The sequence below is a fragment of the Chelon labrosus genome, assembly GCF_963514085.1.
Source record: "Chelon labrosus genome assembly, chromosome: 22".
Classification (NCBI taxonomy): Eukaryota; Metazoa; Chordata; class Actinopteri; order Mugiliformes; family Mugilidae; genus Chelon; species Chelon labrosus.
The window spans coordinates 21541739-21566693 of record NC_140355.1 but is presented as its reverse complement, the minus strand read 5'-3'; the positions used below and the strand labels follow the sequence as shown (position 1 = coordinate 21566693).

At 41.2% G+C, this 24955-nt stretch overlaps 2 protein-coding genes across 2 annotated transcripts; one reads left to right on the top strand and one right to left on the bottom strand.

The window, feature by feature from the left end:
- The first annotated feature begins 314 nt into the window (after positions 1-314).
- rilpl1 (Rab interacting lysosomal protein-like 1) lies at positions 315-18102 on the top strand. Its single transcript, XM_084571766.1, has 7 exons — positions 315-841; positions 4939-5086; positions 6448-6566; positions 7749-7994; positions 9355-9509; positions 10696-10797; positions 14273-18102. Exons 1-7 carry the CDS (start codon positions 554-556, stop codon positions 14391-14393), a joined length of 1179 nt encoding a protein of 392 aa, XP_084427892.1. The 5' UTR covers positions 315-553; the 3' UTR covers positions 14394-18102.
- Positions 18103-18243: 141 nt separating this feature from the next.
- Positions 18244-22957, bottom strand: kmt5aa (lysine methyltransferase 5Aa). Its single transcript, XM_084571767.1, has 7 exons — positions 22723-22957; positions 21419-21572; positions 21035-21290; positions 20843-20930; positions 20182-20241; positions 19603-19793; positions 18244-19358 (listed from the first exon to the last, which is right to left on the bottom strand). The coding sequence occupies exons 1-7, from the start codon at positions 22729-22731 to the stop codon at positions 19148-19150; spliced, it is 969 nt and encodes a 322-aa protein (XP_084427893.1). The 5' UTR covers positions 22732-22957; the 3' UTR covers positions 18244-19147.
- Between the last annotated feature and the right edge of the window lie 1998 nt (positions 22958-24955).

The following is a 24955-nucleotide window of genomic DNA, read 5'->3' as shown; positions in this document are numbered from 1 at the left end:
ATGAAACCAGTGTTATGTATCAAAAATAATAATAATAATAATACATTTTATTTAAAAAAAGCGCTTTTCAAGACACTTTACATAAAAAGAACATCAAATCAGTAAAACAATGTGAAATAGAACACTAAAAACACAATAGACGGAGCTAAAAATGATTCAATTATTAAAACTGAAATAAAACCATTTAAATGTCGCATATTTATTCCTTGTGTTTTATTTTGATGGACGTGACCGGAAGTGTGTAGTTTTATTTTGGAGCAGCTGACCGCGGTAGCCGTTAGCTTACAGGGAGACAGCGGCGGAGCTCCAGGCGGGACAGCAATGGGACGCAGCCGGGATTTATTCCCAAAAAAATCACAATAAACCCCGGGTTCAGCAGCTGGGGGGTGGACCGGAGACAGTTTAGGTGTTTTCTGCTGGTTCGCGGTTCGTTTTAAGAGGCTAGAAGCGGCGGAAATTAACTTAACATAGTTGTTTCTTGACGGGGGAGGAAGTTTGCTGCGGCGGAGGAAACATTATCGGAAACCGGGGGAGGGCCACGAAACATCCCGACATGGAGGAGTCCGGCTCGGCCCTGGAGAAGAATGTGGCCGACCTGACGGTGATGGACGTGTATGACATCGCCGCGGTGGTGGGGCAGGAGTTCGAGCGGATCATAGACCAGTACGGCTGCGAGGCTCTGTCCCGGCTGATGCCCAAAGTGGTGCGGGTCCTGGAGATCCTGGAGGTGATGGTGAGCCGCAACAGCATCGGCCCCGAGACCGAGGAGCTGCGGCTGGAGCTGGACAAGCTGCGGCTGGAGCGGCTGGACCGGCTGGAGAAGGAGAAGAAGCACCGGAAGGTCAGCAGACGGGTCAAATGTTAAAATAAATAAATATTAATATACAGTGGAAAATATTATATTACAAGTTAAAGCCCTGTTTTAAAAAAATATAAGATAAAGTACCAAAACTGCACCATGAAAGTCTTGATTTAAAATATGGTTTAAACCAAAGAATCAAACCTACACTAAAAAAATAAATCTATTACAAGTAAAAGTCTTAATTCAAAATATAATTTAAGCCAAATTACCAATATTAACAGAAATCTAAAAATATTAAAGGTCACGTGACAAAAACACACTGTAAAAATGATCCAATAAAAGTAAAACTCATAATTAACCATATAATTTGTGCCAAAATACCAATACTGCAATTTAAAAATACTTTATTACAAGTTAAAGCTCTAATTTTAAAGTATAATTTGAGCCAAATTGTCAATATTAACAGAAATATATAAAATATTAAAGGTTATGTGACAAAAACACACTGTAAAAATTCTCCAGTAAAAGTAAAACTCTTAATTAACCACATAATTTGTGTCTAAATGCCAATACTGCATTTTAAAAATACTTTATTACAAGTTAAAGCCATAATTTAAAATACAATTAAAGCTTAAGTATCAAAACCACACTGTAAAAATGCTAAAGTACAAGTTAAAGTTTTAATTTAAAATATAATTTGAGCCAAAATACTAAAACCACACTGTAAACATACTTGATTTTGAATAAAAGTCTTAATTTAAAATGTAATTTGGGTCAAAGTACCAAAAGCACACTGTAAAAATACTATATTACAGGCAAATGTCTTAATTTTTGAAATATAATTAAAACCAAGGCATCATTACCACACTGTGTTAAGTTAAAGTTTTGATTGTAAATACAATTTAAGCCAAAATACTAAAACTACACTGTAAAAATACTCTATTACAAGTAAAAGTCCTGCTTGTATATTAAGTAAAAGAGCCACACCATACTCCATTATAAGTAAAGGTCTTGATTTGAAAGCTTTATCTAAATAAATATACGTGCAACACACATTAAAACTAAATTGTTTTTAATTCCGATTTATAATTGAAGCCTCAGTGTCGATGCCGTGATATAAAGATGCTTTTATAAGTATCGTGTATAGAAAATAAAGTAATTCCTCAACAGTGACCGGTGTCTTTATCTACCTTTATTAAAACAGAGGACTTCCTTGGCTCTCAGTGAGTGAGACTTTACAGCTGGTTCTAAAATATGAATCGTGTCCCCAAGTCATGGCGACGGCCTCCACCATTGAAACATGGTTCTAACTGGCTTAAATCCCTCTCTGCAGCTTTAACGCAGCATTTTCTCACCTAAATTCAGTAAAGTCCCTTGTAAGATAGCGTCGCCTTGGGGTCTTTAAGGAAGTAGGAGGCAGACTCAGAAGGCTTGGTTGAAGGTCCCGTTGGTGGGCATTTTATTTACAGTGCTTCCAGGAAATGTGCCAAAAACCATTAAAAAAATAAATAAATAAACTAAACAAAGTATGAACATAAGTAACTGAGGCTCAGTCAACTCATAAAAACTCCCAAATAACTGCACAAGCCGTGGTAGCTGCTGTGCTCACTCCCTTCTCTCTCTGGCCTCCCAAAGACCACTGACACTGGCACCCTACCTGTCTCTCAGTAGGGTGCCCTGGGACCTTACCATCCTCCACTACAGGGGTCAACAAATTAAACAATTCAACTCTTCAACATAACAGACACACATAATCATTACCACCTGTTACCTCATAGTTCTCACTAAGCTTTAATATCCCGCCCCATGCCAGATCTCCCATATGTCTACTGTTCAGAGACCTACATATAATATACTTCATTACATCTACACCCTTCAACATGGTAGCACCCATGACATCATTGACAATGTCATCCAGTTTAAGACTGGGAATTGTCACACACAATGGCTTCCTGCACAGGTAAGAAGGTAAGTAACTCAGACGAAGGAGCTCGTTTTAACTCAATAACTCAGGAAAGCTGCTCGAAGAAACATGAATAAAAGTAACTGAAATATCAACCATGCTTGTTTGTCATTACTGTTTAACCAGGTTTTAAAGGTGATATAACCATCTCAACAAAATATAATGCTAAACACAAACAGACCCGGGATAGTTATGTGTATTGCACTGCATCATGTGAGATTCATGGCTAACTTAACAGACAAACTAAAGTAAACATGGTGTAGACATGAACTGGCAGAGAGACATGTATCCACTTGACAAGTGGCATTTATTAGTCCACTTTGTCACATCCATCATTATAACAATATGTTATATACTTTAAACGTGTAATACATGTCATTTAATGCGAGTGGGGCATGGATTCAGCTGCCTTCCAGACAGCAGATAAGACGACGGTGCAGACACGCTGTGGAGATAATGTGTGGTTTTATATCAGTCGGCCCCGCTGCTATAAAAGGTTCTCGTGACGGTGACCGAGCCACCGGTTGACTGATTAACTGCGTCTCATGACTGATGAAGTGGAGGCTGTGTTTGAGAAGGCGTGTGCGTAGCCCTGCGTGAGTTTCACACGGAAATGCATGATGGGAAACAGTCCAGCACACAACTGTGGAATTCACACAAACCGGGATATTAATCTGATGATCATTTTCAGCAATTACCATCCTACATTATTGGTTTATAATCTTATTTAATGGTGGAAAATTGCCACTTTAATGTAATTCTTTGCAGCCAGTAATCCAAAACACCAACAATATTAGTTTATTGTTGTGTATGACAAAGAAAAACTAAAACTAAACAAATTTGCAGCTCTGAAATGTGCAGTATGTATTAAAAAGTGTTTCAAGGATAAAATGGATATTGGCCTATCCAGTGCAGACAATACAATGTGCAAATATTCTAACTGATGCACGTCGTTTTGCATTAGCATTTTTATTTATTTCACTATTTAGAATTGCGTGTTGAGCTGGAACAGTCTTGCAGTGAATGTTTTTGGTTGGTGGACTGTTGGTTGGATTAAAAAGAAGCAAAAGAATACGCTGACAGACATTTGCAGACAGAAAACAAAGCGACCAAAAACATATAAAATGAAGTTAAACAAACAAGACAATAAATAAAACAATCGCTCTAAATGAGTCTAAATAATCTCTTTGGCTCAGTCTCCACCACACAAAAGTGTTTTAACCACCCAGACGGCCTCGCTTCCTGTTCTTGACATGACTTATGATCAGAGCTCTGAGTCACTCACATGGAAGCGGCCGTGACAAATCTTCACATGTGAGACCGAAGCAGATTCCAGACGTCACAGACAGACGTGACAAATTCAAGGAAAAACTTCAATAAACCGGCGGAGAAATGAATGCAGCTGCTTGTGAGAAACTACAGCTGAGTTTTACGGGTATTTTTTTGCGTGTAAACAAATTAAACGTTTGACCAGATGGTGGCGCTATATGGCGAGAAAGCACCCAAACCGCAGTTCCTCAAATGTCCACTAGATGCTGGCTCTAACAGTGAGTTAGTGATTTGAGTAGAACTAAACATGTTTACAGCCTGGTCCTTTAGACGTTGTCTTGCAGATGTTTGACTTTTCATCCACAGCTGAAAATAGTCCCAAAAAAGTCTAGATTCTTCCAGTTTGAGCAACATTTATTCAAAACTACAGTGTCCCGGCAAAACTAATCAATATATTTTGGTAGTTTTGTTAATTTAATGGGGTTTAGTGACAGTCCACAATCTCCACGGCTGAAAAATGAAGCCAACAAACTGCAGTTCCTCTAATGTCCACTAGATGCTGACTCGTAAAGTGAGTCGTTTATAAAACTCACCTTAATTATATAAATTATATCCAAGTTTTAAGTTAGTTATAATTAAGGGCGTGGCTTGTTTGAGTGACAGGTGGGTGTCCTCACAGGTTGCTAGCTGTCATTAGCCTCAGCTCCACTCACGCTCTTGACTTGTTTTGAATAATCTGGGAGTCAGGTGGAGTCAGGGCCAAGATGGCGGCGGCCGGAGACGCCACACTGAGCTTCAAAAAACTGCTCTTCGGGAAACAAATGGGAAAACGTAAAAAGCACATTTCTAGGTAATCTGTTCAAGCTGTTGAGTGATTCTTTGTGTTTTTCTTGTCTGAATGAAGGAGCTGGAGTTGGTGGAGGACGTGTGGAGGGGAGAAGCTCAGGACCTCCTCTCCCAGATCGCTCAGCTCCAGGAGGAGAATAAGAGCCTGCTCACCAACATGTCCATCAAAGACCCGATGAGTGAGGAGGACCTGCAGAGACACGAGGGTGAGGACTCAGATCAGTTTATAGTGGACGCTACAAACGGGAAGAACGGGATTTATTCTTTGGTTACGAGAAAGGAAATATGGCGCCGTGATTATATGAGAATAATGTGAACAGCGGCAGTTCACAACCTTGTTACAGGTCTTCATCTTCTCTCTTCTCTCTTTTTCTTCTTGTTCTTCTTCTCTCTTCTTCCCCCTTTCTTGTTCTTCTTCTTCCCTCTTTCTTCTTCTCTTCTCCTTCTTCTTCCCTCTTTCTTCTTCTTCTGTCTTTCTTCTTCTTCTTTCGTCTTTCTTCTTCTTCTCCTTCCCTCTTTCTTCTTATTCTCTCTTCTTCGCCTCCTCTCCTCTTTCTTTTTCTTCTTGCTACTTTCTTCTTATTCTCTCTTCTTCTTCTGTCTTTCTTCTTATTCTTTCTTTTTCTTCTTCTCCTCCTCTCTTTCTTCTTCTTTTTCATCTCCCTTCTTCTTCTTCTTCTTTAATTTATGCCAAGTTTGAGACTAGCCAACTGTCAATAAAACAGAAGAAGTAGTTTTCTTCTTTTATCTTCCCTTTTCATTTGCTTTTTTACTTCTTCTGTCCTTCTTCCTATTCTCTTTCTTCTTATTCTCTCTTCTTCTCCTCTCTTTCTTCTTCTCTGTCTTCATTTTCTTCTTCTCTATTTCTTCTTCTTTTTCATCTCCTTCTTCTTCTTTAATTTATGCCAGGTTTGAGACTAGCCAACTGTCAATAAAACAGAAGAAGTAGTTTTCTTCTTCTGTCTTCCTTCTTCTTGTTTTCTGCTTCTTCTTCCGTCTGTCAATTTTTGGCAGCTTTGACGCTGGACAACCATTATTAAAACAGAAGAAGAAGAAGAAAGGGAGGTGGTTTTTGTTTCTGGCTGATTTAAAACAAATGACTATAAAACACTGAGCTTGGATTGAAGCCTCAACTGATCCACTCATTTTAGAAAAAGGCCTGGATCCACGCCCATACGGCTCAGGACATCCCTACGCTTTACATTCCCTAGACTTGTGTTGATGTTTCTGTAAATTCGTTTCAAGTCTCTGTGGACGTTTGGACAGAAGCTGCTCACTCCGTCTCACGTGTCTCTGTCTCTCCCTCACATATCTCACACCAACACAAAGGAGGCCTTCTCTGTGTCTGACGGCGAGCCAGCCTCGTCTCTGCATCAGAAGCCTCCGGGTGGTTTGACACAGAGGACACAGTCACACCGTCCCACTGTGGACAGACCGGCCTCAGTGTACAAACACACACCTGCTGCACCCACACACAGACCAGGGATCCCCCCCTATACTCTCCCCCACCCCCCAATGTCTCTGATTCTTCACTTCCTCCTTCTCTTCTGTCGTCTGTTGCCTCCAGGTATGACAGAGAGAGAGAGGCAGGTGATGAAGAAGCTGAAGGAGGTGGTGGACAAGCAGCGAGACGAGATTCGAGCCAAAGACCGTGAGCTCACGCTGAAAAACGAGGATATAGAAGCAGTAAGGCCCCAGACACAACTCACCGTCTCAGCTGACTGTATCCTAGCCTCCCAGCTAATACTAGCTACTCCTAACTTCTTAGCCTCCCAGCTAATAGTAGCTCTTCCTACCTTCTTAGCCTCCGAGCTAATAGTAGCTCTTCCTAGCTTCCAAGCTAATAGTAGCTCTTCATATCTTCCTATCCTCCCAGCTAAAAGTAGCTCTTCCTAGCTTCTTAGCCTTGAAACTAATAGTAGCTCTTCCTAGCTTCCTAGCCTCCGAGCTAATAGTAGCTCTTTTAGCTTCCTAGCCTTCAATCGAATAGTAGCTCTTCCTAGCTTCCTAGCCTCCCAGCTAATAGTAGCTCTTCCTAGCTTCCAAGCTAATAGTAGCTCTTCCTAGCTTCATAGCCTCCAAACTAATAGTAGCTCTTCCTAGCTTCCTAGCCTCCCAGCTAGGAGGCTCCCAGCCCTTCCTAGCTCCCTAGCCTCCCAGCTAATAGTAGCTCTCCCTACCTTCTTAGCCTCCAATCGGATAGTCGTCCTTCCTAGCTTCCTAGCCTCCCAGCTAGGAGGCTCTCTGCCCTTCCTGGCTTTATAGCATCTCAGCTAATAGTGACTATTTCTTGCTTCCTAGTCTCCAAGCTAATAGTAGCTCTTCCTAGCTTCATGGCCTCCCAGATAATAGTAGCTCTTCCTAGCTTCCTTGCATTGTTTGTTGTCAGATCACCAAGAGCCTTGTGTTCTTTTCTAACCAAGGAAAAGGTCAGCCGATTGTACAAAAGCAGAAACGTGGTTGTCGTAAAAGTCAGGCGACGAAATGTTCCCATATATTTAAGACTCTTGATATTTAGTTTGTCACAGGTGTTGTGACAGGTGATAACCGCCAACATCAATCTTAATCTTTAATGAGCTGATATGTACACACTGTTCACTGGCCAGCTGTGTGGAGGTGAAAGAAGAGCCGGACATTGTACTCATCTCTCCGGCTCTCTCTTTATTCAAGTTGTCAAACCTTGTTATATATAACACAATGAAACACTATCCACATGTCCATGGAGAGATACAAAGTCCACCCACTAGTAACGGTATGGATATCACTGTGTAAAATATTTGTACAATTTAGAGTGGGCCAGCTGACTGTGAGAAATGATTTAGTCCTCTTTAAAAACCCTGTAAACACCGCTCCTCCTGTTTTCTGCAGCTCCAGCAGCAGCAGTCTCGTCTCATGAAAATCAACCACGACCTGCGCCATAAAATCTCGGTGGTGGAGGCTCAGGGGAAGCTGCTCATCGAACAGAAGGTGGAACTGGAGGCCAGCGCTCAGGCTCGAGGGCAGGAAGTCGGCGCCCTCCGGCAGGAAGTGACACGCTTACGGGAGCGACTCCAGGGGCAGCTGCCTGCCCAGAACCCGGAGGAAGCCTCGGCTCAGCCGCCCTCACCTGCTGAGGTAAAGACCTGTTAGCGCTTTGAAACCGTTGCTGTGTCAGACCAGCAAATGAGTCGTGCTGGGGAGGAAATGGACGAAAGATTGCAAGGAATAATATGTGAGATAAGAATGTTCACATCACTCTACAGGGGTTTCTTTGCTCATTTTAGCTTAGCTTAGCTTAGCATAAAAACTGGAAGAGCAGGGAAACCTTGACCTCAACTTAATGAGTGGATAAAGAAACAAAATAAAACATTTGTGAGCTTCTAAGATGGCGACATTTTAATCAAAAGGCAGAGCTAAGCTAGCCATTTCCCCTGCTTCCAGTCTTTATGCTAAGCTAACCCTCTCCTGGCTCTAGCTTTAATGTGCAGCCAACAAAGATAGCCAACCATTTTCCATCGAAGCCGCGCAGCTTGGCACTCAGAGCTGCATAAATAAGAACAGCGTCTTATTAATAAACCTTTTAGCATAAAGCTAAAGGTCAACGTGTAATAAACTGTCCTTCACTCCATCAGCCGTCGGCTAAGGGCTGGTCAGACAAACCCGACCCCCCGTTTCAGCTGATGCGGGGCGGGTTTCATTCTGCCCTGCAGCCCTTCCCTGGTTCCCTCAGCCCAGAGAGACACGAGGATGAGGACGAGGAGGCTGAGGACGAGGAAGCGTTGCTTTGGGTAATTTGCAACCCAGAGTGGCGTGATTGTCCCTGCGCTCCTCCCAGATGATTTATAGCTCGGAACTTAATAAAGCTCGTTTACTAACACGCCTGTGACCCTTGAGGAAGCGCTGAAGCTGCATTGCATGGGTGTTTGAGGACTAACGAGAGAGTGTCACGCGGATTTTACGCTCCGCCGCCAACTGGGTGAGACTTTCTGGACGACTGCACTGACGACCTTCCTAAATATAGATCGCTGCAGCAGCTCGGCAGGCTAACGGCACTTGAGGTTGACCTTTCATGCACCATTGTGTGCAGAATACTTAATGAGAGGTGTGTTGTCTGCTCGGTGCATGAGTTTGAGGTGGTTTTCTTTGAAGGATCATTTAAATCTGGGCCCTGTCTTTTGCTCAGTTTACATTTAGCTTGCAAAAAAAATAGGACCCACGTTTAAAGAAGCTGGGATTCTATTTTAGCCGACAGTGAATGGCTCTGGTGTGCTGAGTTAGTTTAATGTATTGGAACCAAAAGGCCCCGCGTCTGACTTGTAGCCCAACATTTGCCACCAGGAGGCGATGTGCGATGAGGACATGCCTGCTGTGTTCCAATATTTCACAAAGGTATCCTCACTACTTCCTTCCCCCTCCTCCTTCCTTCCTTCCTTCCTTCCTTGCTTCCTCTTTTTTCTTTGGTTCAGTTTACCACCTTTGTGATGCATCTTGACAGGAGGCGCTGTGTGAGGAGGAGTCGGGAGGCCTGGACCCGAAGGACCCCAACAGGCCCCGGTTCACCCTCCAGGAGCTGAGGGACGTCCTCCATGAGAGGAACGAGCTCAAGGCCAAAGTCTTCCTGCTGCAGGAGGAGCTGGCCTACTACAAGAGGTACGTGGAATGATGATGGTTGTATATTTACATTTGGTTTATGAAAGTGAAAGATTTAAAGTTTAAATGTAGGGGAAACAGTTAATCCTTTGGTTAACTTTTCACCATTACGCCTTTATTGAAATAGTTTGTCATAATAACATATTTTGACATAAAATCTGTGAGTGAAGACGCAAACTTTTACCTAATTTGTCTCTAAAGTCAAAACACATTGACATTACAGATTACAGAAAGTGTAGGGACGACACTTCTTGTTTCTGATTGGACAGAACCCGACAGTGTTAACGTCATTTCCTGTTTCTGCGTCCGCTGCGTGCATGAGTTTTAAACCACGATGGAAAGAACTGAAGATGAGATGACATTATTAGAGGAATAATCTGAAAGAGGACGTAAATATAATGTCATTCTTGATATGCTTTGAACCCATCATGACATTAGCATGTCCCTCTGAACCCTGAAAGCACGGTTGAAGGAGTTAGGACTGAGGAGACGACTACACAACTACGTCCTCATCGTCCTCTTTAAATAATGCCAATGTCTTTCTGCAAGACATGCAGAGATTTGTCAACGACTCCTACTTCTTTCCACAGTGTGGACGGTACATGTTGTCTGCTTTCAAAGCTCATCACAGTGTCTACACGTCCGCGTAGCTGACCAATCACAAAGCTTATATTTTAGCGCTGGTTCTGTCCAATCAGAAACAAGAAGTGTTGTCCCTACGCTTTCTGTAATCAGAAATGTTGTGTTTTGTGAAATGTCGTTGTGTTTTGACCTTCAGGGCCACCGTAGATTCAACTGTAAAGGTTGATTTGTCCCATGATTCAGAGCGTAACATTCAGAGTTTGGATGACTCAAAACATCAGCGAATTTTGCAGAAAGTAGACAAAGAGAACCCAGTAAAACAAATAAAACAGAAATATTATACTTGTGTTCTGGTTTATTCAGGAAAAAATGACTCAATATCACATATCAGTGCAAAAGTAAGAGATTCCTTGTTTCCAGTATCTGCTGTAACCTCCTTGTGCAGCAGCTAAACAGCTAAACATAAAAAAATCCACTCATGGTTTGAGTAGATTTTATCCAGAAATGTAGAAACGTCTGAAGGAATCATCATTATTCGAGTCAGATGTGTTTCACACGTGGGTCCGCATGTTGTCGATGACGACCTCTCGCCTTTTTTTTGCAGCGACGAAGCAGAAGACGAGATCACTCCCTCCTCGTCTCCGTCGCCCGACCTGAGGACTCGCTCCCGGTCTTCTGCTCAGCCGGAATCAGGAATCAAGCGCCTGTACGTGCTGCTCACTCGCCTCCAGACACACAACACAAACACGCTGTTAAAACCAAACCCTTCACCTTACTGAATCAGATTCAGATCTAAAGGTGGCTTTGCATGCGCTGGGTAGAGGCTGATCATTTGGCCCCTTGCATGCTCAGACATTTATGTTCTTGCTCTCGGGGAGAGAAGCAGCGGTGGCAGTAGATGTTTGAGGCTATTTCAGGCTCTGATATTCGCTGTGGCTGCTTTTCATTGATTGTAAATGGAAGCGGGACATTCAGACGCCCACTTCCTGTGTTTGTCTGGCCTGTGAAAACAAACTGAGATAAGGCAGCAGCTGGAGGGGAAATCTCAGTCTTTAGAAACGGTCTCTAAAGTATGAAACAACATTTGTTCTGCACAAAACAGGTTTCCAAACCAAAAGGGTCACAAAATAAATCACCAAAAACATATATGAGCTGTTAAATGAAGGAGCTCAGGTAAAGAAAGTGTCTCCAGGTCTAGAGACGATGACGGCGGACGTTAAATCTGACTCTACAGGAAGACATCGTCACGCTGTTTCTCAAGTGTGCGATTGTTTCCAAATAGTCCTCAAATCATGACTCACAAAACGTCCCAGAGGCTAAAAGGAGGAACCTGGTGATCCTCTGATGATCAGAGTATAAAAACCTCCTGGTGGAGGAGGAGCAGAGGTTCTGGTGGTAATCTGGAATAAATCCATCCTCTCTGAGCATGTCTGCTCCACGTGGAGTAAACATCAGAAACATGGAGGTAGAGAAACAAGATGGAGGAGGAGAATATGCTCATCTCATCATCATTCTTCTCTTTATTCTTTTTCTCCCTTTCATCTCCTCCTCCTTCCATCTGGACCTCCTTCTCCTCCTCCTCATGTTTCTTCTTGTTCTATCATGTTATTCTCCTTTTTAGTCTTTTTCTCCTTTTCCTTCGTCTCCTCTTCCTTTTTCTCCTTTTCACCCAATTTCTATTGCGTTTTCTTTTTCCTTCTCCTTCTCATACTCCTCTATCTTGTCATCATTCTCCTCGTTATTCTTTCTCTCCTTTTCTCTCTCCTCCTCCTTCCTCTTCATCTTCTCTTCCTCCATATTCTTCTTCTCCTTTTCATCTCATTTCTTCTTCTTTTTCCTTCTCCTCCTCCTCATTTTCCTTCATCCTCCTTCTTCTCCTCCTACTCCTTCTATTTTTTCATCATCCTTCTCCTCCTTCTACTTTTTCTCCTCTTCATCTCCTCCTCCTTCCATCTCAACCTCCTTCTCCTCCTCATCAAGTTTCGTCTTCTCCTATTCCTCTCGTCATCATTCTCCTATTCAGCCTTTGTCTCCTTTTCCTCTGTCTCTTCTTCCCCTTTCTTCTCCTCCTCCTCCTCTTCCTTTATCTCCTTTTCATCTCCTTTTCTCTTATTTTTCTTTTTCCTCCTCCTTCTCCTCACTTTCCTTCATCCTCCTTCTTCTCCTCCTACTCCCTCCATCTTGTCATCACTCTTCTCCTTCTTTTTCTCCCTTTTCTCTGTCTCCTCCTCTTTTCTCTTCTTCTTCTTCTCCTCTTCGTCCGTATTCTTTTTCTCCTTTTCATCTCCTCCTCCTTCCATCCCGACCTCCTTCTCCTCCTCATCATGTATATTCTTCTCCTTTTTAGTGTTTTTCTCCTTTTCCTCCATCTTTTCTTCCATTTTCTTCTCCTCCTCCTCCTTCTCCTTCTTCTTCTCCTACTTCTTTTTCTCCTTTTCATCTCCTCCTCCTTTCATCTTGACCCTCTTCTCTTCTTCCGCCTCCTTCTATCTCATCATCATTCTACCTCTCCTTATTCTTTTTCTCCCTTTTCTCCGTCTCCTCCTTCCTCTTCTTCTCTTCCTCCTCCTCTTCTCCTCCTCCTCTCTCCACCCTAACCCTGACTCTCTCTCGTTATAATAGACGTGATCATTGTGTGAATGAGGAGAATATTAAACTAAACTAAATTAAATATTTCATTTACTTCGCCTCTAACACAGTAACACTTCCTTCTTGTTCATATCCTGTTTATTAAAGAATCTCTGTCTGTATTTAGTTTATTTTTTTTTGCATGTTTATTTTTCTGAGGCCTGACTATTTATTTCTGTGGAGGTCAAAGGCTGACGTGGTCCCTGTCTCCCCCCTGTCCGTCCCCCCTCCCTCCCCCGTCTCTCTGTGTGACAGGATCTTCACGGCTATAATGCCGATGGTGGCGGCTGGTTTGATCCCAGATGACCCCACTTTACAGCCAATCAGACGTCTCATGTCGCTTGTATGACTCTTGTGATATTTTCGGGTTGGCTTCTGAGTCTGTCGCTGTCTCGGCTAACAGGCTAACAGGCTAACAGGCTAACAGGCCTCCATCCCTTCGCATGCTCTGGGTGTCGCTTTCCTTTCGCACCTCTGTAGTATTCTGATTGGCTGATTGTGGGGCTGTCTTGATTAGTGTCGTCCTATGGGATGATTGTGGATCGTGATAAAAAAAATCAGCCAGTCAGAATGTAGGCTCTTTATCTCTTTATTTCCCTTCACTGACAAACTTCTGCAACTCACAAATTACTGAAACTAAAGTGCTTTTAGCTCGTAGCTGAGGCTCAGACACTAAACTGACACCAAACAACTAGAGACAAGGAAACAGAAGACTCTACTATTAGCTGGGAGGCTAGGAAGAGCTGCCATTAACTAGGAGGCTAGGAAGAGCTGCCATTATCTAGGAGGCTAGGAAGAGCTGCCATTATCTAGGAGGCTAGGAAGCTAGAAAGAGCTATTATTAGCTAGGACGCTACGAGTAAAGGAGGAGCTACTTTAAGCAGGGATGCTAGGAAGCTAGGAAGAGCTAGTATTAGCTGGGAGGCTATGAAGCTAGGAATGGCTACTATAAGCTGGAAGGCTAGGAGGAATTACTGTTAGCTAAGAGGCTAGGAAGAAAGGAAGAACTACTATTAGCTGGGAGGCTATGAAGCTAGTAATGGCTACTATTGGCTGGAGGGCTAGGAGGAGTTACTATTAGCTGGGAGGTTAGGAATAAAGGAGGAGCTACTGTTAGCTGGAAGGCTAGTAGGCTAGCTAACCTTCTCCTGAATTGCTAATCAGTTGGTCTACAGTTAATTCATTTAACATAATTAAATTCTAAAAACTTTATTTGCCCCTAAATGCTGGGACAACTTTATAACTACATTGAGTAAAAGAAAAAAAGGAAACTATCAAAAGTTATTCAAGACGATCAATCAGCTGAAAAGCAGCTGTGTTACGGCCTCCTCTGATTTAAATACGTTTTTATTTCTTGTCCTGAACATTAGAATTAGTGAATATAAATCTAACGTCTGAGTTGTTTATAAATCACATTCTGATCCATTTAACAAACACAGTGCAGCTTTAATGCATAAATTCACCACAACTCTAACACTGCTTGACGCGTGACAAACACATCACACATGTAAAACACCGTCTCTTTCTTCTCTCCGTCTTCTTTCGTCCCTCAGGTTTAGTTTCTTCTCTCGGGACAAGCAGCGGAGCTCTCAGCGGAGCGGCCACTTCGACCCGTGGTCTGGAAAAGACGACGTGTACACAGAACAAGCCCAGGAGGCGTTACAGCACATGTAGCATGTAGCATGTAGCCGCCTGCACCGGACTTTAAAACTCTTTAACACCCCATCAAACCCCCTCCCCACCCCACCACCACCACCGCCGCCGCCGCTAGTGACTCAACGCTGCAGCTGAAACATCGTGTGTTTGATGAAGAGGTGAGGAAGAAGAAAATATATCTCAGTGAGATGTGGCACATAGAGACTTTAAATATTCCCCCAGAGTATTTCACAGGATTCATCAGCAGAGAGGGTGAACTCAAGTTGAAGGATGGAGAGTGGGAAGTTGTTGCAGTGCAGGTGAGTCGACTGCACAAGACGAAGGATGTAAATGTTCATTTAAATACTTAACAGAGAGAAAAAGGAAAGTTTTAAAGGTGTCTGATGAAGGAGGAGGGTTTTATTTTACAACCCCTGCACAGAAATCAGTCACAGTAGATATATGAAGAGAGCAATACTTATTCAGTACCCGTTTACTTATTTTTAAACTTCTGTCCCTGATCCCGTGGGCAGCTGCTCGGTCCGTCACCAGCGTTTTACAAATTCAGACTAATGCAGCTCTATAAATAAATCTAAATACGCGGGGCCTGTGTATAAAATGTTGCATAGAACCACAGTTTATTTGTAATATACAGTATGTAATGCAGCGTGTATGGAAGCCCATCACTGCCAAGAAAAAGAATTCATATAGGGTAAAAATGATGAGATTTTAACTTTAATTTAATCATTCTGAGATTGTAAATACAGTAAATCAGCATTTTAACTTAATAATTTATTTTAATTTCACAATTCCAAACATGTTTGACTTGATTTTGAGTCAGTAAATCATACTAATTTCTATTTAACATCTTAAAATACTGACTTCATGTTTCACAATTTTGACTTGGCTTTACTAGCGCATAATATTTATTTAGCACCTCACAGTTTTAACTTTATTTGACATTTTTAATTTTAGGCACCATTGTCTTCAGTATTTCTTAATATTGATTTAAATAACGCATCGTACTTCTGCCTCGGCGCTTCATTTTGAAATGTTTTTGCATTAGCATAAATATTACTGATGATTTTACTACGTCATATTATTTATTTTAGTGTCTCACAAATGTTGATTAGTGAGACATGGTTTTTGACTTCGGGTGTAATTTTGATTTAGTATAATTTTGGCTCAGTGAGTCTTCGAAGTTTTGACTTAGCTAATGTAAATTTATCGCTTAGTAACTCAGCGTTTTGCGTTTGACTTGCGTAGTACAGTATTTTGGTGTCTATTTGAAGTTCATTTGACGACTGTTGGCGTTTTGAGTGATTACAGTTTAGATTTAACATACATCAACATACAGTTGTTTTAGTCTGTGATAATATCGACTAGTTTACATCTTATAATTTTATTTAAAATACATATGAATATTTTGGTTTATCATGAAATAAATCTGTTTATATAATTTGTTTTTTCTTGGCACGAATGGGCTTCCATACCTGAGTGGTCTTTGATGAATTATTAAAACAAATGTCGACCCAATGAAAAAGCAATAAGAGGTCGTAAATAATGTCTTCTCCCACACGGTGCCAAAGCTTCTGCTTCAGTATCACCAGCTTGATATTTTATTATCAAACTCACATTCTATAAACTGTCAGTATTAAAGCTGAATTTGAGATTCAAAACGTATTCACAGATGTTTATCAGACAAAAACACAGAATTTCACCAGCCTTATTCTTAATTATTATTCTTCTAATGAGACTTTATCTTCATCAAAGTATATTTATTTGTATTTCTTACTGTTAAAATGTCGAGATCCTGACAAACGGGACACGTTGGCAGTTAAATCACGCAATAACTTGTGTAGAAAATACACAATACGATATGAATTGTGCTTTTATGCGTCATTTATACAAGGCCTCAAACACACAAGCGGTGTTAAAAGTACTTTATTAAACTTCTCAGATTGCACAAAAGAAGGAAAAATGGTTGAAATATGACGACATTTGTAAATAATGCTACTCTGCTGCTGCTGCTGCTGACTTTTAACAAGAACACGTCTTCACCCCTGAGGCGGTGTCATCAGGTGAACGGTTCATCTTCACTTTCACCCAGCGACGTGGAATTAAATGAAGACGAGTCAAAGCACCTTCCTCTATTTTAATAATCCATATATATATATATGTGGAGTGTATCTGGAGGTCAAAGGGAAAGAATTTAAACCGTGAAACATTTAAAGGGAAATCAGCGCCCACTCCAGTTCAGTCGGTATTCTCCATCTTCTGTGAATTCGCATTAAAACTGATATTTAAGAGATTTAATGAATGAATGGATCAGTGCTTTATTCCTTAATAAACATCTGTAATGTTTGAGCTGTTGTTTGGGATGTTTTTTTTTAATTAGACTATGAATAAATGGCTAGAAAATTCTGCACATTTTAGTTAATACTGTTTTAATTAAACGTTTGAAGGTAAAGACAAATCAGAAGCCGGTTACTTTGCATATTACATCTTTATTCTTCGATGCCTAAACCCCAGCATTAAGATTTAATCAACGCTACAACAGCAAAAAGGTCAATCACGTCCTAAAACGGCCGACGGGTGAGGTTATTATTTTTTTACCCCTCAGGTATTTATTGCATTAAGTCCACATTTTTTTTTTTTTTTTAAAAAGAAAACAAAAAAACAAATGTGTAACATAACCGTTGAGAAAGAGTTCATATGAAAACATTTCACACATGTGACACCCTGCTGCTGTTGCCATTAGAGGAGGAGGACGTGTTGGTGGTCTTTATGCTAAGCTAGGCTAACAGTTTCCTGTTTCTTATTCAACGCCTGGGGAAAAAAATGAAGGAGTGAGTTTTCCAAAAACGTAAAATTGAGATAAATTTATCAGCAAATAAGAGAAAGTCGTTAAAAACTACATAAATTAAAATGTGTCGTCCTGCTAGAAACCTGCTAGTGTTGCTCATGTTGAACGGTGGGAGAGATGCTACTTCATTATAAATGTCTTTAAATGCATTTTAAAGATCATTTTTGTCATTTTTCGCCAACAAAACCCAATAAAACGACTAAAAAAACAACATGAACGTGATCCACTATCAATGAATCCCCCAGACACGCACTACAGCACCAAATCTGTATTAATCCGCCGCTGAAAATAGTCCCTGTGCAGGCTCCTGTTTGCTGCAACACTTGGTGAAAGACACTACAGTAAGCAGCTGTTTGAGGAAATTAAAAATTCATCGTCGTCGTCTTCTGGCCTTTTTGTTTGTCGACAGTAACAAAAAATATAAATTACCACCAGCCTTAACCTTTTTTTGTTTTTAAAAACTAATTTATTGTTCTGGCGTTAAGACTTCCAGCAGTTTAATAGAAAAACACTGTAAACAACATTAAAGGTTGTGATTTAGAGACGGACACGGAGCCGCTCGCGTCGGTCGGGTGAGAACTGAAATCGCAAGAGGACAAATCTACATGAAATAAGACTGAAAAGGTCAAATAATAAAAAGTAAGGATGTGATCAGAGCATTTCAAGAACACACACACATCAGGAAACAAAAAAAACCCGTGTCGACGATCCAGCTGTTCAGATCTAGGAGAATAAATGTGTAGAATTAGACGAAGCTTAGAGCAAAATAATTAAGTTTAAGACAAGAAGAGAGTGGTTTTGAGTTTAAACCATCAGTTTCAGCTGTTGTTCTGCTCAATCTCTTTGCTTTTACTGGATTTATCTTTGATTTGTTCTTAGTTTGAGCTGTTTTAAAGCTGCTCCGTCACCTGGAAATGAATGTAAACCTCTAAATCTGTGTTTTTTTTACTCAAACCAGAGGCTTTTGTTAATTTCCCCTCCTTCCCTTTTGTGATTCAGCCAAAGAACGTGACCGCCGTGGAGTCAAATGTAATACTGGGTTTTATTAGTACGTCTAATATCCTAAATTTAAAGTGATCGTGTTGATATTTTGCATAGAGACACGAGTGAAGCGTCAACCCTCTCAGCAACAAAAAAAAAAACAAAGTGAAAAAAACTAAGTCCTTTAAACCACCTGTGAACGTACAACAGCGTTAAATAAATATATTTACAGAGTGAAACTAGAAAATGAAACAAAGCTTCGCGTGGTGTCTGCAGAATTATTCCTGGAACATGATGGTGTGGTGGAGTTTTTAAAAAATACGATATAAGCTTAAAAAATAAAAATAATAATAAATTCATTAGTCTGTTCAACACAAGCTTCCATCGAGTGTTTAAATCAAAGTCCAGCTAAAACGTGATGCGACGGGTCGGTGTGTGTCGAAACGAAACTGAACAGAAAATGTTTTTAAAAAGAGTTTTGCATCTCGTAGTTGTTCCTGGGTGGGGTAGGGGTGGGGGTAGAAGGTGGGACGGGGGCGCTCCGGGGGCCATAAATAGAAGTATTGCTAAGTATCTAACTACTAATTAAAAAAAGCCGTATAAAAATGCAGAGCGTCAGCTACCACCTGCATGCTGTAGAAAGCCTTGGTCTATTATCAGGAATACAAAAATGTACAAAATAAATGTGCTGCAAAACAACCAGAATGTTTCAGAAACACATATAAATAAAAAGTACAGGCGTCACCTGGCGACGCAGATGGACCTCAATCGAAATGTAATAAGCACCCGATCGACCCGACCCGACCCAGCCCCCCTCCCGTCCTCCCGTCCTCGGTGTCGGGTACATTCTGTTACTAAGGCAGTTATTCTTTTTGTACACTAGCTAATGAGAAACACACGTGTTACTGGACGTCTCCCTTTCCTCCTCCGGGGGGGGAGGGGGGGGTCAGTATTTGAGCCACGGGTGAGCGGCGATGGACGCCTTGCTGCGGTCCCCGTAGTCGTACAGCAGCTCCTCGCCCTTCTCGATGTCCCGAGAGGCGACGAGGATGAGGTGGGGGACGCCGCTGATGTCGTGGAGCTTCGTCTGACAGTTCCCCGTCTTACTGTGGTTTATCAAGCGGCCCATCCGGTTGGTCTCTTTAGTGGCGTCCACGCTGTCCAAGGAAGAAACACAAAGAGGTTTAATCCAGACACAAGCCATCAGACACCGATCAGCCACAACATTATGACCACTGATAGGACTGGTGCAGCCCCTACTATAAACACTTTTACTTTTATTTTACCTTTCAGTCTAATTTATCTAGATTTGTCCTCTTGTAAAATGTGTTTAATGCGATATAACAGAAAGCTGTAAAGAGCGAGAGCAGTGACAGCTTGAAGCTTATTGGTTTCTCGTACCAGTACGTCTTGCAGAGGTACTGGAAGTAGTACATGTAGCAGCCGGTTGCAGGGTTCTGAGCGTACTCGGCCTCCCTCTTTTTGGCGTCGGTGATCTGCAGCAGGTCTCCGTGATACTCCACCACGTAGTCGCCTTTCTGGAAAGGCCGAGTGGCGAACACCGCTCTCCCCTTCCCTTCTATGGTCTGCACCTAAAAGACAATTCATCAGAGAGAAAACTAGAAAGATGATCTCGGTCCAACAGGTGAACGATAAGCAGTCAGAGCCAAGACAAACACCTGGCCAGACCCGGTCAGACCTCACATCAACATCTGATCCAGCGGTAGGTAGAGATCCATTTGAGACAGCAGCTGCTACAATATTCTACTGACCACATGATGGCGCTGCTGATTTACAGACACACAAACTGAGATCAGATCTCAAGTGCTGGCTGGGGACGCATGTGGAGACACATTTAGATTAAGACCAGGTGGAGACACAGGGACTTAAAGGTGGACAGGTGAGACCAGATGTTGATGTGAGGTCTGAACGAGGCTCTCGTCTCCGTCCGGTTAGAAGCTACAGAGAAGTGAAGCGTACCTCCATCCCCTCCTCTATTCCATTTATGATGAGGTCGTCTAAAAGCTTCTTTTGTTCACACTGGAAGAGAAACAGAACATGAAACGTCTTTAATAATAAACACCAGAGTTTAGAAACTGAAAGACATTTAAACAAACTAAACTTTTAGAACTGAAGACTTGGACAAAACATCTCCTACGAACCTGGGTCACTGGGACGAGCTAACTCCGGTTGGTACACTAGCGATGTTTTTATATTCTGCTCGTTTCACTGGGGGATATACTAGATGGTTACCTAGGCAACCAAAGCCTAGGACGTCCACTCGAGACCAGCAGTCGGCTACGCTGCAAAAACTGAACTCGAACTGATGTGAAAGATGAAATTTGTCTTTTTCTTTTTTTGTCTACCATGATAATTCTTCTTCTTACCGTGCAGTTAAAGTGTTTAACCTTTAAGTGTTTTGTTCTTAAATTGTATTAATAAGCTGTTAGAAGTCTTATTTTAGTTTTTTCAGCTTATTTTAAGTCATACATTCCTCATTTTAAAGCATTTGTCATCTTGATAATTGCTTTCTATACGTGGACCTGGCTCCTCCAGTATTAACCCAGAGTCGACAGTATTTTAAATAGCCATCCCAGACTTTATACAAAATAAGGACAACAATAAACAAACACGGTCTCACCTTGAGCTCTGTTTTGCTTTTTCTCGAGCTTCGTCTGATTGGATAGAAGTCGGTAACTTTTCGGTTTTGGGAGTTTTTCCTTCCTGAACTGTTGTGGAGAAAAAAAAATAAGAAAGAGTTACGAATATCTGAGGCGTCAAAGCGTGACGACGACATCCGGGACATAAAACTGGATCAGTAACCGGGACGCACATTCCCCGCGTGGACTTCTTTCCTCCGACCTTGGCCCGGACTCCTCTCCTCTGGAGGCCGTGGACGGCGCCGCTGTTGTTGGCGTGGAGCGGAGCGTGAGTTAGGTTGTTGCTGAGGGGCATGGGGTGCTCGGGAGGAGGGCGGAGGCAGGCGGGGGGACAGTGGAGCTGCAGAGGCGACGGCTGTTCATCTGACCAGCAGGGTGAACCGCCGTTGGAGTCTGTCGGCGTGGCGCTGGCGGCGTTCATCGTCCTGCCTGAGAGCGACGAGGATACAGAGAGAAACATCAACCAGCTCCTCGCGCTATTACATAACCGAGAGGAATATAAAAATAAACCCTGATCTGTTTGCCGTCCCGTGGCCTCCTGCTGCAGAGACACTCACCCTCTCCCTGCCTCTGAGCATCGTTTTGCAGGGAGCAAACCGGAGAGCGCCTCCCTTCCTGTGTCAGCCTGATGGTCGTCTTTTCATCGTGAATTGCTGATATGGACTTGGTGCAGCTTAAGACAGTCAGTGAATGGCTGCTGCACACGATTTCCTGTGAGAGAAAACCTCATTTAGTTAATGGAAAAATCTTGCTGAGAGGTTAATTTCCTTCTGCTGCGAAGCTCAAAAGATGCTATCATCGCCTTCCAGCTGGTTTCTAATTAAAACACATTCATTGACCAGTTTTAGTATTTTTTTTAAAACATTTTTATACATTTTAAACAGAATTTTGAGGAGTGTCACGTGGTATTATTCCAAATTTAGCAGCTAATGGGTCTTAAGTGATTCCTTGATTACAAATCCACACATAAATTTGCCTTTTTATTTTGTTTTAACATTTAAACTCTATTTTTTAATTTTAGTCTGGTTCAGCCTGCTGACAAATCCTCTTTAAGAAGGAGCGACCTGCTAATTAACATAACATAATTACTCAAAATATACAATTCAGTTCAGTTATTTTTTGCCACTTTTTGTCCTCCGTATAGGAAATACAAAAGCGTAAAAGGTGACGTGGTTTAATAAGTAAGTAGAAAACCCTAAAGCAAAGTTAGCATAGCTAGCTTGAGTCATTTAAATTGTCTGATTTTCCCAGCTGAACCAATCCTGTCTTCGAATAAGATTAGGACCACTGTGGAAATGTAGAAATATACAAATTAAACAATATTTTCAGTGTCTTTTACATTTTACTATTACGTTATTAATTAATTACGAGTAATTTTTTGGCGTTTTTGGTCCTCCATACAGTTAAAGTGGCGGTGTGGGCGGGGCTAAAGACAGAACCATGCTGGATCCACACCCCCCATCCTCCCCTCAGCTCATCATCATCAGTCCCTTTAAATCCAGACAGGCCTCCTGGATCATCAACTACTGATCAAATCAATTTAAATATAAAACCGTGTGTCCTTTAAAAGAATAAACTCCCTCCCTCCCCGCTAATAAACGACACATATCTGTCTCTTGGTCTCGTCTAACGTCAGAAAATGTCCCTAGCAGGCGCATGTAGCGTCCACGAGCTAACGTTAGCATAAAAGGCTATCATTGTAGCTAATGTAAACACAATAACTTACCGCTAAAACATCATTTATTATAAATATTAGTACATATTAAATACTTTTACACACATAGAGTCGTTAAGGAGTTAAAGAGTTGCTCCACTTCAGCATCTGGAGCCGCTGTTTAACGCCCCTAACAAGCAAACTTACCCCGTTCATGTCCGACTTGTTTTCGTGTTTCCTCGCTCGCCTCTTCTCTCTTTTTTTTTTTTTTTAGCGGAACAAATTTAACCGTTAACCCGTTTAGAGGTTAACCCGGACCCCGCTCCGACAGACAGTGTCCTCCCTGCTCGGTCCCCCCCCCTTCCGCGGTGACTGTGTGCCCTTCTGTAGTGTATAAACTGCCCGCAGCTCAGCCGATGCAACCTCCACAACTCCCCTCCGCCATTTTTCTTTTTTTTAGTTTTTTGCGTGTGAATGAAAGAGAAGAGGCGCAGCAATGGCGCCCTCTGCAGGCAGCGGTGGGTACGACACCCCCTTTTATTTTTCCGTTTTATAAGCCAACATGTAGAGATAGTATTTTTTATTTTTAACCACCAATATTTTAACTTTTTATTTTACTTTATTTCACTAAAACTCTTTTATTATTTTTTAAAATTAATTTAATTATTTTTTATATATTTTTTTAAATTAATTTAATATTTAATTGAAAATAAATATAAGAATATAAGTTTTATTTGTCGCATGCAGTTATGCATAGTACAATGCACAGTGAAATATATTTTAGTACCTGCAGCCAGTAGTAAAAATAAATAAAATAAAAAAAATATATATATAAATGTATAACTGAGAAAGAATAAAATAAAATAAATATAAACTTAAAAGGGGGTAGCTCTTGTATATACATGCATTTACAATATTGCAGCTGTGTCAATAGTGCAACATATAAATATATATTTATACAATGTGCATAATCTCTATCCTGTTGCATAATAATAATAATTCCTGTGCTACCATTTGTTCAAATAATCCTAAAGCAGTGGTAGTACTCAGATCCTTAATCATAATAATCCTTAGTGATCTAAATTTATGACATTCAAGTAATCATATGACTTAGACTTAGACTTAGACAGACTTTATTAATTCACAGGGGAAATTGCTTGGTCACAGTTGCTCAGTTGCACATAAAAAAAAAATAATAATAATAATTCATGAGAACCGAAAGTAAAAAGAAAGATAAAATAAAATAAAAACATTCTCATATGAACAAATGTACAAGAAATAGAGACAGAAGTAAATCTATATTATATCCATAAAAAGGATTAATACGGTATAATAATCTGCATTAACATGAATGACATGGAGTTATGTTGTTGCAGGAAGGTGAGTTGTTGTAGAGTTGGATAGAGTTTGGTATGAATGACGTCCTGTAGCGTTCAATGTGGGAGTGGAGCAGGAGAATGAGTTCCACTGCCTCTCTAAAGTCTGGTGGAGTGGGTGTGATAGATTGTCCATGATGGAGAGCAGTTTGTCCAGATTACTACATTAAACATTAAACTTTTTAAAATTAATAAACAGAGCTTCAATACACGAGAAAGACAACGAGCAGACAAATTACCATTTTGTAATTTGAACTCTGAACTCTTTCCACGGCAGACAGCACACCCAAGTTAACCGCCTCATTTTGAAGGTTTAAATATCAACGTTAAACACAAACACATGACCACCTTTGTGCAAAAGCAAACACCGTGTTCTCTGTGCATGAAGCATGAACAGCTGCTACAGTACTTGTTAAAACTACACTACTCCTGGTAGCACAGTGGACTGGTATTTGAAAGATGAAATGTCTATTATATTGTTTCTGAGTGTTTCTGGCCTTAACACTTAAAACTAATGAGCCATACGTCAGCACAGTTTAACTAGCATGCTTCTGCAGGGGTTTGAATTGTAAGATTTGATTGTTGCAGCAAAAATACAGAAAAATCCTGGAGAAAAAACTGTTGTGATCTGCAAGAAAAGTTCAACTTGTGAGATTTATTTTGCAGCAAGACAACAATTCCCAAAAAGAACATCCAAGCTCAACTGGAAAAACTATGATTTAAGGTCGGAAGTCCAACTAAGTCTACTTCACAATCTGGCAGGATTCAGAAACTACAGTTCAGTCACTCATTTGATCACAGTCAAGAGTTTATTTAGTCAGTTTAGAACAAACTTGAGTTTAATTCCTGCTGAAGGTAGATTTTTATTCATTTCACACTGACTTGACGGTTTATTGACCACCTGCTGAACACACTGACTGCATACATTGTTACACACATGTGTAGTGACTATAAAAAGTTTCCACCTGAGCCTGGGGATGCTTCTCGGCAGCAGGAACCTTGTAATCTTGTAGAGGTAGAGGGTTAAATGAATGGAGGGAAATATGGGAAAGTCCTGGAAGATC

Excerpts from the sequence above, each read along its gene's own strand:
- rilpl1 (XM_084571766.1), top strand. The coding sequence starts at position 554 with ATGGAGGAGTCCGGCTCGGCCCTGGAGAAGAATGTGGCCGACCTGACG. Across the intron at positions 7,995-9,354 it reads AGCCGCCCTCACCTGCTGAG|GAGGCGCTGTGTGAGGAGGA; the intron begins GTAAAGACCTGT and ends GCATCTTGACAG. Across the intron at positions 9,510-10,695 it reads GAGCTGGCCTACTACAAGAG|CGACGAAGCAGAAGACGAGA; the intron begins GTACGTGGAATG and ends TTTTTTTTGCAG.
- kmt5aa (XM_084571767.1), bottom strand. Across the intron at positions 20,931-21,034 it reads AAGAAGTCCACGCGGGGAAT|TTCAGGAAGGAAAAACTCCC; the intron begins GTGCGTCCCGGT and ends TCTCCACAACAG. Across the intron at positions 19,359-19,602 it reads TACCTCTGCAAGACGTACTG|CGTGGACGCCACTAAAGAGA; the intron begins GTACGAGAAACC and ends TTCCTTGGACAG.